The 19,061-nt window shown below is 39.8% G+C and overlaps 1 protein-coding gene across 1 annotated transcript in view; it reads left to right on the top strand.

Annotated features, from left to right (window-relative positions):
* The window catches only part of ltbp3 (latent transforming growth factor beta binding protein 3), a 40,643-nt gene extending 34,656 nt beyond the window's left edge, over positions 1-5,987 (top strand). The window contains exons 25-29 of the mRNA XM_087847236.1: positions 651-779; positions 4,183-4,341; positions 4,424-4,513; positions 4,643-4,771; positions 4,953-5,987. Coding sequence (XP_087703362.1) covers positions 651-779; positions 4,183-4,341; positions 4,424-4,513; positions 4,643-4,771; positions 4,953-5,104 — 659 coding nt within the window. The 3' untranslated portion in view covers positions 5,105-5,987. The remainder of the gene's footprint in view (positions 1-650; positions 780-4,182; positions 4,342-4,423; positions 4,514-4,642; positions 4,772-4,952) is intronic.
* Positions 5,988-19,061: the final 13,074 nt, after the last annotated feature.

The following is a 19,061-nucleotide window of genomic DNA, read 5'->3' as shown; positions in this document are numbered from 1 at the left end:
GTCATGTTTTGCTTGAGGAACAAATACCTATTTCACTCAATGATCCGTATATAACTTTTATGTAATGTGTTTTTTCTGGCTTTTTGGTTGATATTCCTTCTCTTTCTATTGAAATGAAACTACCATCAAAATTAGACACTGTTCATTTATTAAGTGAGCAAACTTACAAATACAGCAGGTGATCAAAGAACTAGTTCAGCCACTGTGCATAACAGTACATTCTTACTTTTAAAGTGTCTTTAAATTTATTGGCAGACTGAAATGTAGCTGGAACCGAGCCTCCTATTTGAAACTTTCTGATACATCAGAGGAGTTCTAGGTGTTGTACTGTGCATGGCTAAATTTTATCACAAAAACCCTCATGTTTAGTATTTATGATAAAAATGTAAACAGGTAGCAAACATGACATACAGGGTAACTAAGACATAAACTTTACCCTTACAAAAAGAGCTCACATCAGCCTTAACAAAAAGCAAAATCTGCAGGAAATGTATTTTTCACATCTTCTAGGAAATAAGTGGAAAAAATACTAGTTGCCAGACTGAATTATTCTGAATATCGTAATGTGTTTTTTTTTTTTCTTTTGGAATTAATAGCCGGCCCCAAGCAGATGTTCCTACTGTAACCAGTGTCTGTGGTGCCCTTTGCAGATGTGAATGAGTGCCAGGACCCCTCGTACTGTAAGAACGGGAGGTGTGAGAACACGCCCGGCTCCTTTCACTGCTTTTGTGACCCTCCCCTCACCTTCAGTGCAGCGCTGAAACAGTGCGTCTATGACGGTGGGTACAAAGCAGCGTCAGCTCACCTGAACCTGACCACTCAAAATGAGCTTTGGCTTACCTCGTCATCTGCCGCTTATGTAATTCCCTACTGTAATTCCTCCAATTTGTGTCCCATCTGGCCTTTACTGGCTCTATCTGGCATTTTACCCAATTTATAGAGAAAGTTTCCTGTTCTTTGTGTAGTTATGAAAAATATGGTGAATATACTTATTTAGGCACACAAACAATGCCAGAGTGTGTGACAGTAACCATATAATTTGCGCAACTCCGCCTGCATTTTTAAATGAAAAAACAAACAAACAAAGAAACATGTGCATCCTTTTTGTTTTGGGTTTTTTAAATTGTGGATGAAAATTGCATTTATTAGGTTACAGAATTAGTCAGCATCTGAAAGCTTCTCATTTGCTGGAGAAAGGCCTGTACGATACACGATTCACAGCATTAGTTTTCAATGCCAATGGAGTCATTTAATATTTGCAATTAACACCGCTGCACTTTTTAAGTGTGACAAACATTATAAGTAAACATTATAATACTTTATTTCCAAGAATGTAGAGGCTGAGAACAAACAGTTCCAAAACCAAACGATCTGTAACTAATGAAGCTAAACTTCAGCCGTTTGTCTTTTTTGTCTGGCAAACAACGAGAGTGTTGTTTCCTATTAAACACAGTGCATGAAAGGCTGACAACCCACTCTCAATAATTCTGCAGAACTATAATATATTTTAGCCTTTGAGTTTACATTGTCATCTCACTTGTACATCCATCATTTGTCACTACAAACAGAGACACTGCAGGAATTGTTATTTGTCAGCCTGTCAGTATCCTGCACATATGAATAACTTAGTAAAAGCAACAATTGTTGGTGTTTTTATGGTTTTGGTAACTCAATGCTTATCACGTATCCCTAGATACAAGACGTTATGAATAATTGAACAGAATAACTGAATCTGTTTGAAGTATATAGCGTGATCAGGTCTCCATCCTCCAAATGTAGTTTGAGATGTACACTACAGTCATACGAAAAGACTCTTTGCAGTCCAGTGAAAAACTAAGTACACCCTTCCACATGTATTAAGAGGGTAAGTAGCAGCCAGGTGCTTCTAAATAAATCCACTTGATTAACTGATCAAATGTGAGCGCCTCTATTAAAGCAGAGGTTTTGGATGTTTGCTGGCCAGAAGGATTCAGGTCTTTGTTAACATAATGCCACAATCTTCCCAGGAGTGGACATCTTAGCAAATTCATCGCAATGTCAGACAGCCCAGAGAAAATACAAGAAGTCAAGAGCTTCAACTCAGACAACATGCTCAGTTACCATGGTAATGTTAAAGTCAATGACAAGCACAATCAGAGAAAGAATAAACAAGCATTTCTTGTTCTCTTTAAAAAGATTTAGATTTAGATAAGATTTGCAAACTTGCATTTTAACAAACCACAAGATGACTGGAACTGTGAGCAGAATGCACAGCACCATGTTTGATTTAAATGAAACATAGCATATGCACAAACACTTCAAATCAAGCATCAAGCAAGGGGGTGGAGGGGTGATGATTTGGGCTTGTTTTGCCGACACAGGGCCTGCACCTTCACTCATTAAGTTGGATGTGAAATCATTCCAGAGTATTTTAGAGTCAAACGTGAGGCAATCTCTAAATCTTGGTTGAATCTGGGTCATGTAGGGGAAAATGATAAAAACTACACAAGCAATTTTTTTTTTATAAAGAGAAAAGAATCAAGGAGTTGCAGTGGCCCAGTCCAGACCTCAACCTGATTTAAATGCTGTAGCGGTACGTTAAGAGAGTTGTGCATAAACAAATGGTTACACATTTCAGTTAATTAAAGCAATGTCATAAAGAAGAGTGGGCCGAAAGTTGTTTTACAAGTTTGAATCATGGGGTGTATTTAGTTTTTCACAGGACTCCATGCAGTCTTATTTTCATTTGACTGTGTATGGGCAATTGTATTTGGCCACACCTCTTACTTCTCTTAAGAGAGATGCAGTCTGCCTTTACAAACAAAACAATGGGTTTCCCTAAATATCGCCCTGAATTTAAGCATTGTACTACAAGGATGCCACAGTGATGACACAAAAAGTCCCTTTTACATGATCCCATGATCAACAGTAGCGGTATTATTATGAAGTGAAAGAGTTTAGGAACCAAAAGCAACTCAGCCACAAAGTGGCAGACCATGTAAAGTCAAAGCGGTGTGGCCGAGTGCTGAGGCACATTGTGTGTAAATGTCACCAACACCCTGCTGACTGAATAACTGCAGAGTTCCTAACCTCCTCCGCCTTAACAACAGCACAAAAACTGTGTGCTGGGAGCGTCATGGCCCGGGTTTTCATGGCTGAGCAGCTCCTGTAGGTTTAGGCTACGTTCACACTGCAGGCGAAAGCGCATCAAATCCGACTTTTTTGACCCTATGCGACCCATATCCAATCATGGTATGACAGTGTGAACGGCACAAATCCGATATTTTCAAATCCGATCTGGGTCACTTTCGTATGTGGTACTGAATCCGATACATATCTGATGTTTTAGAAAGCGACTGCTGTTTGAACGGTCAAGTCGCATTAAATCCGCCAGACGCCAACTATCAGCACCGGAGAAGTGCCCAAGAAGACATCGCGAATGCTTCCTGGCCATCCCGTGTAGATGTTAGTGAAACTGTTGGGAAGACAACGTTGGAGAAACGTGAACATTTCATTTGTACTGTATAATCTGCAGATTCTGATAGAAATCTGCGACTATCCTTTGAAGCACCGCTCCTCTAAAACAGCAATAAGGATAATTATTAGGGCATATGTAAATAACAAAATAACTTTATAACTTAAAGCAAAATTGGGAAACGTAAAGTCCGAAACAAGTCTTTATATTAACGGCCATCAGTCAAACAATACTGTTTGGTTTGAGTCTAAACAGAGCGCGTTGTGTGTAACGTCTTCTTTTGCGCATGTGGCCACTTTGAGGGTTCACACTAGAGCGCGTTTGCTGTCACATTTTATTTGTAGTGTGAACAAGCAGACAAAAAAAATCGGAATCGAGCATTAAGACCTGCAGTGTGAACGTAGCCTAAATGTGTGGGTGGCCCGATACTTTTGTCCATATGGTGTAGATGGATATACATGGCTGAATGGGCGCCTGATGCTTGTTACTCCCAGATATTACAAGCTTGTAAAAAAATAGTAAAGTATTTGTGTGCTTACTTTGTAGTACAAATAAAAATGTACATTTACTGTTTTTAGGTGTAATTTGCAATGTGAACCAATCTGACTTTTTTCAAATATTGCATATTAAGATTAGTAATCTTTACCTTCTCTTATTAAATACACTTAAACACTGAGATCAGTTAAAATTTCATGACTTGTTTTTTTTATCCTTTTTTCCATCTCTAGATCGGACTGCAGCTCACAAGGATGTGTGCTTCACGCGAATTGAGGAGGGCTGGATCTGCAGCGAGCCCCAGAACCGGGTGGTGACGTATTCAGAGTGCTGCTGTCACTTCGGCCGTGGCTGGGGGCCCGAGTGTAACAGCTGCCCTCCCAGAAACTCAGGTGAGCTACTGAAAACTTGCCAGACCTCTTTAGCACTTAATCCATTTATTGAATTAACAAGAATTTTATCTGTTTTACCCAGCAATGTTCAGCCATCTGTGTGGGATGCATCTTGAGACGGAGTCAGACGGGGAACAGGATTTGCAGGCAGCTTTTCCCAACTACAACCCGGGTAACACTCAATGACAGTTTTTCTTAAAAATCAGTGATAGCTGAAACATTCCTGCCCTCAGACAAAGCTTATTTATTTACCTCTTTCTGCCCCCATTTTCTCTTTTCCCCTGGTTCGTTTTGTGAAAAGGTGACAGTTCAGAAGAAGATTCTGACGAATGCAGCTGCGGACATGGCCGCTGTGTCCGTTCCTACCTGGGCACTATGTGTGAATGTAACCCAGGCTTTAGGCTAGACTACTCGCGTGCTCGCTGTATAGGTCTGTCCTACATATACACTACAAAAATGCAAATACACATATTCTTTTAGTCCTAGATTCTCTTATTAGTGCATGTACAGCAGCCAATGTGCAGATTATAACTTTGTTCTGTCAACTAATGTTTGGATTTCTGTTTTATGGCTCATTGTCACTAATGAATACTTGTTTTTCTTTGTTCCAGACATTGACGAGTGTGCAGAACCAGATGTCCGTGTTAGTCCGTGCAAGAACGCTCGCTGTGTGAACACTTCTGGCTCGTACAAGTGCTTGTGCAAGCAAGGCTTTGTGCACACGCGTAGGCCAAACGTGTGCATCCGTCGCAGAACTCGGTAACCTCTGTGCGTTGCTCTGCGTGCCGCTACGTCTCTCCCCATCTACGCGGCGTGCACAAACAACCCAGCACGTGCAGCTCTTACACTCCTCTCTCATGGTACATACATGGGACTGTGTGAACGCAGTAAACATACAAACATGTTGTCATCGGGAGCCACGTCATAACAATATAAAATGTACAAAACATATCATTGTCAGCCCCCTTTTCATTGGCCAGTCCACATTTTAAAAAAATCTGCAACACAGATAAGGAATATGTTTGTTTATTTGTGCGCTAAAAGTATTTTGTAATTATTTTTTTATTTCGAACTGTTTTTGTAGTTTAAATTGTGCATTTTGTGATTTTTGTCATTGACCTCCCAGTTGCTTTTATCTTCTTTTGAATTTTTGATTCAAACAATGAGGAAATGAGTTTCAAACATTTCAATGGTATTATAATTGTCTTTAACCTATTCAGTAGTTGTATATTGTAGGAATGCCTTGTGGTATTCCCATTTACATTCCCAGTTGCATCCACATTCTTTCATGTTTAAGTCATCTGAATTTTATTTCCTTGCCACACGTTGTTGACATTGTTTTTTTGTACAGTTTGTTTCGTGGATTGGTCCCTGTCCTCCCCTTCTTTATTTGTTTATGTAAAATATGAGAAACCTGAGGTTTTTGTATAATTTGACATGTGCACCTAAGTGGACTTAAGCTTGATAAAAACATTTCATGCACTTAGCAATAAATATAGTGGAAATATTTGCGAAATATAGCTTATTCTGAAAAAGAAATCAAGCAAGTTTAACACCTATTGCCATTAAACACTGCATTAAAGTATTTAGAAAGCCAAAGATGCTGTTGTGATAAGAAGAATTTGATTAAAAAAATGACAACCTTTCATGCATTTGTTTTTCTTCTGTTTGAGGGAAATGTGTTTTTTGTCCACACATATGAAGATATGTGGAAAATAGCAATGCTTTAAGTTCAGACAGACACATTCAGGCAGGGAGGCACAAAGTTCTCCCACAGTCATGTTCAGAAATATGCCGGACCGGACTGTGGATGATTCAGTGTTGCCTTTCAAGCACGCCTAGAAAGCAAATAAACCCAGTGCATGGCAGAGTCTCCCAAGATCTTCCATTAGATTTATGTTCATGTGCTTTTTTTTCCTCCACACACAGTACTGATTTCACATTTTAAAGGTACAGTCAGATCATTTTTGAGTTTATTTAAAAAGAAAAATAGAATGTTGTACTCATAAATGCACCTTAATTAGTGTGTAATTACATCCGCTTATTCTCATGAGCTTAGAAATAATTCATAAAAAAAACATAGGAGTGGGCTTGTGGAAGCCATCATGCTGCCCCACCAACTTGAATACAGTTCAATCTAAATGCATTTTTATATGTGTGTACAAACCTGCCAATCTTCTTCCTCCTCACCTCAAGTGAGCTAAAGTCAGGGATCTAACTGGGGTTTTCCCGATGCTAGAATTTCAGACTTGTAAACCAGGAAAATGCTTAATACTCAATACCATTTTTAATAGCACAAGCAAGATTTTTATTGTATCCTCACACAAAATAAGTACGATGGAGAAGTAACTCCTTAGAATTGGAACAAATGTTCCGAATTATATTTAACAAAATAAGCATTTAAGTTTAAAGTTTTATATTTTACAAATATTCTGATAATTTCATTAGCAAGCCATTTTAACTACAACAAAAGCTGGTTATAACCTAAGATTGTTGTTTTTCAATAAGTGTGTGAGTTCAACAATGTCCAGCAGTTTACTAACGACAGCTACCAGTAGCTACCAGGAGCTAATAGCAGCTAACAGAGGCTAACAGCACTTAACCGTAGCAGAAACAGCAGCGCTTAATAACAGAAAAGTTCAGGATATCCTCAACAACTCACCTCAGTATCGCTATGAGGCAGAAGTGAGCTTTACTAGGTCATTGACTTGTATCCTGCACCTTTCACAAAGTTTTACAGTGTCCTCCAGAGTAAATACAGATGAATGGTGCCCAGAGTGTTTGTCCTACGGTGGCCACCATAGCTCGGATTGCGAACTTAATTATGCAGTTCAACTGGTAAGTAAGACAGCAGAACTCAGTTGATTGCAATCTGCAATCTTCTCATATTTAGTAGTGAGATTTTAAATACTGTAAGCTTAAACATTCTGCAGCATCAGGAAGTGTTTATAGATAGATTTGGTTATATTCAATAAAAAAGTTTCAAGTAGTAACACAGGACAAATGTAGCCATTCCTCTAAGTGCTGCAAATGAGGTCCTACAGATGTTGGATATCAAACCTTGAAAGTCTTGTCCATAATCATTTTCTTAATTTTTATCTGAATCTTAATCTCAAGTTTCAAACACAATCAGTTTAAACTAGGGCTAAACTATGCAAAATGCTCATGAAGTGGTGAAAATGATATCCTAAACTTAAAAGCCCACAAATGTTATCAGCTACCTAAATAATGGCACCATCTTGTGGTCTCTTTGTGTCACTATAATTCCTTCGGTGTTGTGGACATTATTGCCAGGGGCAGCACTAAGGGAAATTTGCTGCTGAAATGTGAAAGCTAAACTGATTTAGCTCTCAGATACAACTGGATTGCACAGAGATTTGCACAGATTTCCCAGTGTTTTCCCACTATCTGAGCATTAAAACAGTAAAATAGTTATCTATTTGTTTTTATAGGGGTAGGATATTCCAGGCATTACTTTTAGTGAAACGATATGCAGAAATTGACAAAATTTGTCTACTGGTCAGCTGGCTGTGGGTTGGTATAATGTGTGACCTGTTAAATGAGGAAATCGTCTGTATTTTGAACTCTTTTTCCTGAACAACTCCAGCACAATGCCATTTCCAACATAATTATTGAGGACAATCCTGAAAATACTGCGGAAGAGGCCGATGAAGAGGGTAGTAATGGTGAGAATTTGGAATTAATCTGAAGCTGAACGTGACACTGAAAATCATTCTGAGGATGATGCCCCGGTGTTAGTGCTCTCTAGCCCGGTACCTGGAAGTGGCCAAAAGAGGATGATGATGACGACAATGACCAGATGACCAATAACTGATTCAGGCCCTCCAGCGAACTGTCAGACACCACCACCAGCAGTGGGAATGACTCTGATGAAGAAGGCATACTGTCAGCACCCTCTACATCAGCATCGGCAACACACAGGAAGAGAAAGTAGGATGATGAAGCGAAAGATGGGCGAGAGAATGTCACACACTGCCACATGCTCAGTGTTGAACCTCATCTTCTTAGCCCAGTGTCCTACATGTCTTACTTTGAATAACTACTGCATTAGGATATATTTTTTCTAGGATAGCCGACTGCTGCTGTGAACCTTTGACAGATCATTATTTTGAGAACACAAGGAACTCATTCTACTCAGTAAATCAAAGAGCACTAACATTTGAACTTCATTTCTCCATGCTGCATAATAAGCTGCCGGACAAATGAACCTGGACAAATTAGACAACACGGCAAGGAACAAATCCTGTGGACCTCACACTCCCTTGCAAGTTGTGTTTTCTTTGCTACCACCACACACCCCAGCGCCCAGAGGGACTGAATTTTGGCCACCCCCCTCTAAGATTGTGCCCTTGCAGCTAGGGACCCGTTTACCACACTCTTGCCAGTTACCTGTGGAATAATTATGTCCAGCCTAAAAACCAATATGATAACATAAATGAGCCATAATCCTTTTCCTTATTTCTATACCTGCTTTTGACCTAGCAAAGCATCTACAGGAAGGTGTGACTGCACTCCAAGCCAGAGGTAATGTGGTGAGTCACCTGTCGTTTCATGGGGAGTTCCATTGTGCACATTTAATAGTTCTTGAAAATACTCAGGCCGACAGTGTTTCTTCTCCAGTAGTAAGCTGTGTCGTGATAGGCCGCGAGGCATCCTGTTAAAACGTTCCCACTGTGCGTTACCTTGACGATGATTCAATGTTTTCTTGACCTCATATAACTTGTGCGGCTCCTGAAAAACCCCATTTTCAAAATTGCTGTTTTGAACTGAATGCTCTCAGGCACACAGTACCACTTAATAAACCACTCTCAGAGAAGGACTTTGGCACTTGTACCAGTATTTGGTCATGTGAAAGTCAGCGTGAACTTCAAATCAAGAGGTCTAGTGGCTAGAAAAGGGTTCGTGAGAGCACGTCTTTTGGGCTGTGGCAACTGGGCACACACCTCTATAGCTGTTATACCCATTTATCCACTTCATCATACATACCAACTCAAATCTGTCTTAACAGATTCTGCGTGCACTCCAGTCCCTGTTGTACACTCTCCAGAACAGCTTCCTGTAAACAAAACTATACTCTCTTAAATGCCCATCATTGATTACTTGATACAGCAATCCTTCAGTTTTCCTGACTTGGGGCCACTGTCAGAGCAGAGAAGTCAAAGGTTTAGCCAAACCTTTTCTCTGGTGATGGGTAAGCTTTTTCTTTTGGGCTCAAAACTGCCTGAACTGTTGCAGCTCTTACTTAGCATAACCTGCCAGAGTGGATGTATTGCCCTGGGAGTCTCTAAGGTGACTATCTTGCTCAGTTGCCATGACATGAGCTTGCCTGACCTGACAACACTTTAAGCCTGCGCTTACTATCTCTGGCACTAAAGCTGTTGCTCAGTTGATTAAGTTACAAATGGATATACAGCCATCAAACTCCTCTTCATCTCCCAAAAGGTGGAGCAGAGGGTGGTTATCTGTTTGTACAGTGAATTTGCAGCCAGAGTTATTTCTTACATTTCCCAGACAGCCCATTTGAGAGCGAGCAGCTCTCACTTCATGTTGCTGTAATTTCTGTTATTTCTTTCTGCACTCTTCAGTCTCCTACTGGCATGTGCTGTGACATGTTTTCTGCTACCCTGCACCTGGCAAAGAACTGCTCCCAGTCTTAACCCTTGTGCTGTCCATGGGTCATTTTTGTCCTCTAAAGAAATCTTTTGCTATCAAAAATGTGTTTTTTATTCATTAAATGGTCTGAAAATAACAGAAGTTATTCATTACTATACTATGCGTGATTGGAATAAGTTTTAAGTAATTTGATTTATTTATGGGGTTTTTATTGGATTTTATAACACCTGCTGTCCTCAGGGGTCAAAAATGACCCCAAAGTACAAAGTGTTGCAAAGAGCCGTATTTTCACAACATACTGCTTTCAAACATCTTTGATCTTGGATCACTGATGTGTGGGGTCAAGCAAAGGTCATAACAACCACAACAACAATAACAACAGTCAGCACAATGAGGAGGCAGGTGCTCTATATTCAATGAAAGTTTATTTACACAGCACCGAATCACAACAACAGTCGCATCAAAGTGCTTCGTATTGTACGGAGCCCCGCAGGGGACATGGGAGAAAAAAAAATTAAGACTGACTTTTGCGAGATCTCGCAAAAGTTTTGCAAGATCTCGCAAAACTAACTCGGGATCTCGCAAAAGTTTTGCGAGACCTCGCAAAACTAACTTGGGATCTCGCAAAACAAACTCAGGGTCTCGCAAATTTTTTGTTTTTTCTCTCTTTTTTTTTTTTTTTTCCCGCCTTTTTTTTTTCCCTCCTTTTTTTTTTTTTTTTTTTAAACTTTATTTAACAAACAATGAGTATACAACATACGAACAGATGAAGTATACAAAACAACAGAACATGAACACAAATAGCCAGGGGTAAAAGAAAAAGGTAACAATTATAAGAATACATCTTGCAAACGTTTTAGCCGCATTCTTCGGACGCTGGCTCGAAGCTGACCGGGCGGTCGAGGCACGATGTGCCGGGAAAGCGGTGTTCCTCCCGGCTGTAGTAGGTCTCGACCTCCCGTTAGCTTCGAGCTAATGGGAAGAATGCGGCTAAAACTTTTGCGAGATCTCGCAAAAATTTTGCGAGATCCCGAATTTGTTTTGCGAGATCTCGCAAAAGTTTTGCGAGATCCCGAGTTTGTTTTGCGAGATCCCGAGTTTGTTTTGCGAGATCCCGAGTTTGTTTTGCGAGATCTCGCAAAAGTCCGTCTTAATTTTTTTTTTTCTTCAGTTTTTTTACCATGTTGTGCAAAGCAATGACCAGCAGGACAAAGCACATATTGTCCTCTAGTATAATGAGGAGGAAGAATCAATGTTCAGGAAGATCCAGGGTTAGAAGATAATGAAAATATAGCTAATATTTAGAGCATATGCTACCCTTTCTCTGAAAAAGCACATCACCCACCTGCAGAAGTGGAAGAAGGCTATGAAGTGAAGAAAAGTGATGAAGAATCTGAACTATGTTCAAGTAGGTTCTCAGGCCTCCAGGACATGGTAGTCTGAGGAGCTTGGAAAGAAAGTGACTGGGCTTCTTGAAGTTTCTTGAATTTTCAGAATGTGAAACTGAAATAGAAGATGTGTCAGAGGACTACACATCTTTCATTTCAATTATGATGAAGACAAAGAATCAAGCAGGAAAGAGGAGTCAGCTGAGACAGAGGAGTATTTGCAGTAATGTGAGGAAACATTGATCTGGTCTTCTATCCTTCCCAGTGTCAGACGATGCATGAGTCTCTCATGTGCCTCAGAGAAAGACGATCTACCACAGTCCAAGCACATGTGCCAGGTCCCATACTCCTTCAGTTGCTTTTCTACTCGAGTACTGAAAGCATTACACACAGTGTATTCTGCTTGTATTCTGCCTTTGAACGTTTACATGCCAATGGATGCATCAGAGACCAAGTTGGGGTTCAGTAACTTGCCCAAGGACACCTTGGTAAGAACTCCAGACTAGAGCACACAGACATTGAACCAACAACCATCCAATCAGCAGATGAGCTGCTCTACAGCCAACTCAATGACAAAAAAGGAGGGACAACGAGAGAGGAAGAAAAATGGATCGAATGCAGCTGTAGGCGTATGTGGGTGTGTTGATTCTTACTGCCGTGCATCCAGTAGAGTCGCTACAGCCAGTTTATGACATCCTGAGTCTGGTAGAGAAGTTTTAAAGGTGACACAAGATTAATTATAGAAGCACAAAAAGGATATAATTTCTTGATAAAGACACAATAGATGATCATCGTTCATGACACAAACGTGCTCCCATTTGAGGTGTATGGAACAAGTGGGCGTGTCTCCTGCTGTGATGTCAGATCCTGGTTCTGATGTGACTGTATGAGCACCAAGTCTCCTTCAGAGGACTCTGTCCAACAGAACATCCAAGTAAACCAGGGAACTATGAAATACAAACATGGGCAGCATGTGATGCAGGTCCAGCTGTACATGGAACATGCTAGTGTACGATGGCAAACCGTCTCCTGCAGTCAGGACACGCGAGTTGTCCCTAACATTGCAGGTTTCCAAAAGAAAACAATCACCTGTAACAACTTGTTTACTGTATATGACCCTTGGCCTGCAACTGCAGAAAGAAAGCTGTCCATGATGGGACCAGTGCAGAGGAATAAACCTGAGCTTCCTCCTGCACTTGTGTCAAATATGGACACGTCTTTGTCCTCATGAAAGTTTGCCTTCACTCAGACCCATGCCCTGGTGTTCCCACCATGCCAAAATATAGAAAACTGTCAGGTAACGAGTTGGAATAAAGTTGAATAAAACCTTGAAACACAGAGATGGATGATATTTTATACTTCTTTTTATGAGGTTTTTATCAGACTTAAATTTGAAATGGAATAAAAAAAATGTTTAAAAATGTTTGAATTAAGTTTTAATTAAAAGTGGGGGAAAAATCGACTTCATATTAATTAAGTATCAATCAAACCAGATGGGGACATTTTTGACCCCTGAGGACCACAGGTGTGATTATGTGCTGCCATATAAAATTTATAAATGCTTCAAAAAAAACTTTCTCACTAAAGTTCAACATACAGCACTCTGTAGTTAGTCAGATAGTCAAAATTATCTAAACAATTAAATATTTTATTTTCTCAATTTGTTTTTGCTCAAAAACACAGTGTATTTTTTATAAACAAGGTCTGGTGGCCCTAAAATGTAAAATGTTGGGTAAATTATGTGTTAATGTGTTGGTCTTAAGTAAAACTAAGATGTAACACTGAATTGATTGACAATTTATACTTTATACTTGAAAAAACAATCAAATGAAGTGGGGACATTTTTGACCCCTGAGGACCACAGGTGTGATTATGTGCTGCCATTTAAAAAATTTAAATGGTTCAAAAAAAAAATTCTCACTGAAGTTCAACATACAGCACTCTGTAGTTAGTCAGATAGTCAAAATTATCTAAACAATTAAATATTTAATTTTCCTGTTTTATTTTCGCTTAAAAACAGGGTGTATTTTTTGTAAACAAGGCCTGGTGGCCCTAAAATGTAAAATATTGGGTAAATTTTGTGTTAATGTGTTGGTCTTAAGTAAAACTAAGATGTAACACTGACTTGATTGACAATTTATACTTTATACTTGAAAAAACACTCAAATGAAGTGGGGACATTTTTGACCCCTGAGGACCACGGGTGTTATTATGTGCTGCCATTTAAAAAATTTAAATGGTTCAAATAAAAAATTCTCACTGAAGTTCAACATACAGCACTCTGTAGTTAGTCAGATAGTCAAAATTATCTAAACAATTAAATATTTAATTTTCTTGTTTTATTTTCGCTTAAAAACAGGGTGTATTTTTTGTAAACAAGGTGTGGTGGCCCTAAAATGTAAAATGTTGGGTAAATTTTGTGTTAATGTGTTGGTCTTAAGTAAAACTAAGATGTAACACTGAATTGATTGACAATTTATACTTTATACTTGAAAAAACACTCAAATGAAGTGGGGACATTTTTGACCCCTGATCACCCCAGGTGTATGAAAATCGGGAGGAAATTATGAGGGTTAAGCTGTTGGCATCCATCTCAAATATAAATGAGAGCGAGAAATCAGCAAAAGCGAGGAGAGAAACACTCGTAAGCCTCTCTTTCAGCTATTCAAAAAACTCTTGGTGTCCTCACACTTTCAAACTGGTTTTTCCATTTAGCTGGGTATTTTCCCGAACACTCACATTAATGTATTCGTGTAGTGCCCTCAAGCTACAAAAACCCTCCTGTAATAACTTTTTTGACATAAAGTCCAAAGAATCACCCCAGTCTTCTACTGTGGTGTGTACTGGCCACTGCTTCACAGCGGCTATCTTGGCTGGGTCCGTGCCTAGCTCCTCAGCTGAGATCTGATTCTAAAGTGTATACTAGATCAGGGGAGATAACATTTTTACAGCCTTAAACTTTAACCCGGTGTCCCTGAATCTTTGCAACGCTGTCTGAAGACATGCCAAATGGTATTCAAAAGTTGATGAGTGGACTAATATGTTGTTTTAGTATACAAGCATGAAAAGACTAAAAGGCATTTACAGCGGCATGCATGAGTCTTTCCAAAGTCGCCAGACCACTGCAAACACCAAAAGGTCAGCTAAGTTTGATCCCTGTATCAAAAAAGGTCTTAGCCTTTAACCTACCTCGCTCATTTTCATCTTTTGGACATATACTAACTACTCTTTCAGAAGAAAATCACTTGAAAAAGGCTTTCGATCGTCTGTGGAGTGAAACTTTGGTCTGGGATTTTTGTATGATCTTTGTCTGAGCGTAACACTCTTCCTTACCACATTCATACCACCTCAACAATTATATCTAAGGTAGCAGATGGCTTTTCTTGATTTCCATACATAGACGGACTTCCTTCGACTACATTTTCACCCAGTGATGTCATGCTCTTAGCAACTCTAGTGCCACTAGGCACTAGAAGACTTTTGTCTTCTAGAGACCAAGCAACAGCTCACTGAAATACATAAAAAAAAGCATTCACTCTGTCTTGTCTCTCACTATCTTGTGAAGCTCCCTTCACTGTGCAGAACTTCTTATTCCTTCCACAAACTGTTCTCTTGCTGCCAACTTTGCATCAGATGCTGTGTCAGGCTTCTGTTTAAGGGATGAGTGGAAAATATGGGTCAGTGTGTGCAAGTATTCAAAGAAATCTTCACCTTCCAGCTGGGGATGACTATGAAAGGTACCCAACAGCTGTGCTGGGCTTCTCTGAGAAAACTGAATATTTCTCCCTCGGTACATAAACAGATCTCTTCAAGTGTGGAACCCCTGAGGAGAGACAGGATGAAGTCAATCTGATTATCTTTGCCTAGGTTTCTAGTTTTGAGAGACTTTGGTACTTGATCAATAAACTCGTCAACAGAACGTCCATCCATTGCTCTTGGATGTGGTGCACCCATGGCAAATAAACATATGACTTGCTAGCTCCACAACTCAAAACAGTTATTACCCATTTCTGATCTTTTGGCCTGAAGCTCAGTGACAGAGTTCCTTTCTGTAGTTTCCCCCAAATCCTGGTCGTCACCATCGTCTCTGTCTGACATAGTGAAGTGTCTGCGTGAGGCTTAATTCTAAGTCAGGATGCAAAAAAAAAGTATCTCAACAGTGCAGCAATGCAGAAGATCAAGAAAAGGGATTACACAAGGGACAAATGGTCAGGGTGGCCTCTTTCACAACCGATGCTCAGCTTTTCACACTTCTATTAACATCCACCCAAATACGGTTACACTCAAGGACAGAACCCCAAGTATTTCCCAAATTCAACGCGTTTGAATACTTATTAGTAAAAAACACACAGTTTGAAAGGATATTTTCTCAAGACAATGAACCTATATTCCCTGCAAACACCAGTGCTCATAAACTAGGCGTCAATGCAATCTACCGTTCTTTGCACTCACAGCGGTACCTCAAAAGGAGCAGTGCCATCTAGTGGCCCAATTTAAAACAGCAGCTCTTCCCCACCTTCCCCATTCCCTCCATCTGTCCAAATTCTCCTTTTCCTTTGCCACTATTTTCTTCATCTCCCTGACTATCCTACTTCTCTACCTTTGAATACTATATGCACTGAAGACCACACTTATTCATTTCATTTAGTCACTGAAGTTAATTATTTTTCAATAAAATAAATGATGCAAATCTGAACTTTGACGTTGCATTGCATTATTACTTTGACATTTGACTTTTTTTGATTTATAATCAAAAATTAATTCCTAAAATGTTTGCATTTACAAAGAGTTTACTTTTGTCTATCCCTTCCCTGCAAAAATAAAACATAAACTCAAATAAAACCCACACTAGAGGGAGCTGCTAGTACATGTACAGCACTGAATGTTTTTTTCAGTAATCTTCAGTCTAGCTGCTCCTGCATACTTGTTAATTTGATTTTTGTGGGGGAAACATGCTGTGTGTGCTTTATTCACAAATTAAACATCAACTTGAATGTTACTAACGATTTCAGTTTTTGATTTATTTCAGTCTGCTTGTCTGGCAAAAGGATTTGGTCTGATAAACACAGTGGTTGCAAAAAGTACACAGTTATCATGACTTGCCTTGACTCATGTGTAGACTCCCATGCCCGCTGTGACCTCCTAAAAACACAAATTATATGAAACACTAAAGAATGTGAGTGGATCCACAGTATTATCATGGGATTCATAAACATTAACTGCCTGTAAAACAGCTTATCTTGTGATTTGCAAACCACAAAAAACTGTCACAACTCCCCCACTCAGCTTTGCTTCCTATTTGTCCAGACCTGTAGTCGGTCCCAATTTCTGTGCGGTCTGTGAGTCACGTTGCACCATAGTGGCACCGCAGTTCCTTGGTGTCCTGGTTTCATTCTGTCTAATTATTATATAATTTTAAACTGGAACAGCAGGGTGACCTCCAGCAACTAGTTTGGGGAGAAACAGAGATAAGAAAAGGGACAGCAAAGACAGATGAGCAAGAACCGAACCAGAAATAGCATAGGTGTTCTCCGGAGAAAACTCAAAAAGTTGTGCTGGAGATAAAAATATCTGTTAGTGGGTCATGCTGACCGGAGTATAACCCGCTGGGTGTCGCGGGCTGTAGACTGCAGCTACTAAACTTTCCTCTTTGTTGGTCTAATACAGTTTTGGTTGACTTTGGAGGCGGAGAGACAAATACGGCATATGGTGATGCTTGGAAATGACAAGCATATTTCACATCTGCCACTTTGCAATTACAGAGCAAGATGATCTGCATTTTTTTCTTTAACATTTACTGGGAAAACTCATATGGCTGAGTCATAAAGTCTCACCAGATTTTTAAGGATAATTATGTCAGTGTGTGAGTCTATTTAGGGTGGTTTACTCTTCAATATGCTCAAAGTCTAGAGGTTGATTAATGCAAAGAGGGAATAAAAAGGGGAAGATGATCTAGGTTGAAATGTGTTGTTACCTGTCTGGAGAATCTGTTTGCACTGTTGTGGATAAAGGCTGGTTGATTTATACGCTCTAGCTACTGTATATACTTTCAACACTGGTCACACATAAAGGCAGCTACTACTCCTTCTTTTGGCTACTCCTTTTATGGGTTGGCACAGCGAATCACCTGCCTCCATGTCACCCTGTCACTAGCATCATCACACCAACCCTCGGCATGACCTTCACTATATTGATGAGTCTTCACTGTGGTCTTCCTCTTTTCCTCCTTTTTGACATACAGGCAGAAACTAGCGCTGATTAGAAACAGCAAAAATACTTTTTTTTTTAGGTTTATCAATAGATAAACTTTCAAGATTTAATATAAATAAACTGACAATAGCATTAGCGTAGGCAGGCCACTGCTCAAGCGTCCCGGCTCATCATTCTACCAGCAGTTGAATCTCATGAGATACATTTACTTTTACTTTTTGCTTTAACTTACCTACAATTGCTCCATGTCTGCAAGCCTCTTTGCAACCCAACTCCACTCCATGTTTCATGTTGTGTAGGACATAAAAGGATGGCACCTTTAGGGCAGGAGTTGCAGGCTTATTTTGCATTAGTACCTGCAAATATACCTTTTTCTTACAATTTATATTTTCAGTTAATTGGGAGGCTGTTGAATTAATTTGCAAAATGGACACTATGCAGTACATATCATATCTGTGATCTGTTTGACATGATCTATCTGGAATAAAGGCTCAGTCTTGTTTCTTCAGCTTATAAAGGCTGCAGCGCATAGAGAGACCCCTTTCAATTACCCAGCTTTAACGAGGGTAGTGTTAATCAAACACACAGACTGTTTTGAGGTTGGATGGGGAGTGGGGGTGGTGGTGTATACACAGACACCACCCTCCAGCACCACCCCGCTCACTGCACGCACCAATGATGACCCCACCCACCCAGGTCCCATCTATAGTGAGCAGACAGAAGGGGGTTTATCTCAAACTGCTGCAATCTGCAGAAATCACTGTGCTGGACACACTCTGGCAGCCAGTGGCAGCCTTATATCCCACGCTCAGCTCTTTTCCTTTGTCATGGTGGATTGTGGCTGAGCTGTCTGCTTGGGTGTGGGTCTTTAAACAGAGGTGGGTGACTAGGACTGAGGGCGTAAACAGGTTCTGTGCATGTGTGTGTGTGAGAGAGAGAGAGAAAGAGAGAGCTATCGTTCCTGATGCACAAGCATGCAGCTCAGTTGAGTGATTTTTGAAGACCCGGAGCTTTCTTTTATTCTTAAATACTGCTGTGTAGCATCTGGTCAAAGACTCGTGGTTTCCTTTACACACTTAAATCCACCTTAACTCTAGTGTCTTAAGGGCTCGTTAAGATCATTGTGTAGTTACAGGTCACATTCTTTCAAGAATAATTTTAGAGATAAAGAGAAATGTGCCTTGATAGGTGTCAATGATGAGCTTGTATAAACAGCATTATCAGCTCAGCAGTTTTATATCCAACCTGTTAACAGCTTCTAATTAATAGATAAATATTTGGTAACGTTTTTACTCTTTACATTTATCTGTGTTATTCAGTCATCCTAAGGAGGGAGCAGTTTACTCAGGGTTACCCTACATTACATTCCAGATGTGACATGGTCTCATTTGTGTGGTTAACAATAAGTTTTCTATTATAAATCTGACTGTGAAAGCTCAAACCTCTGTAAACTTACATCATAATGTTCCAAATTCACAAAATAATTAC

The sequence above is a fragment of the Neolamprologus brichardi genome, chromosome 10 (genome assembly GCF_056152115.1).
Source record: "Neolamprologus brichardi isolate AB-2024 chromosome 10, ASM5615211v1, whole genome shotgun sequence".
In the NCBI taxonomy this organism is placed as follows: Eukaryota; Metazoa; Chordata; class Actinopteri; order Cichliformes; family Cichlidae; genus Neolamprologus; species Neolamprologus brichardi.
This window is presented reverse-complemented; position numbering and strand designations above follow the sequence as displayed.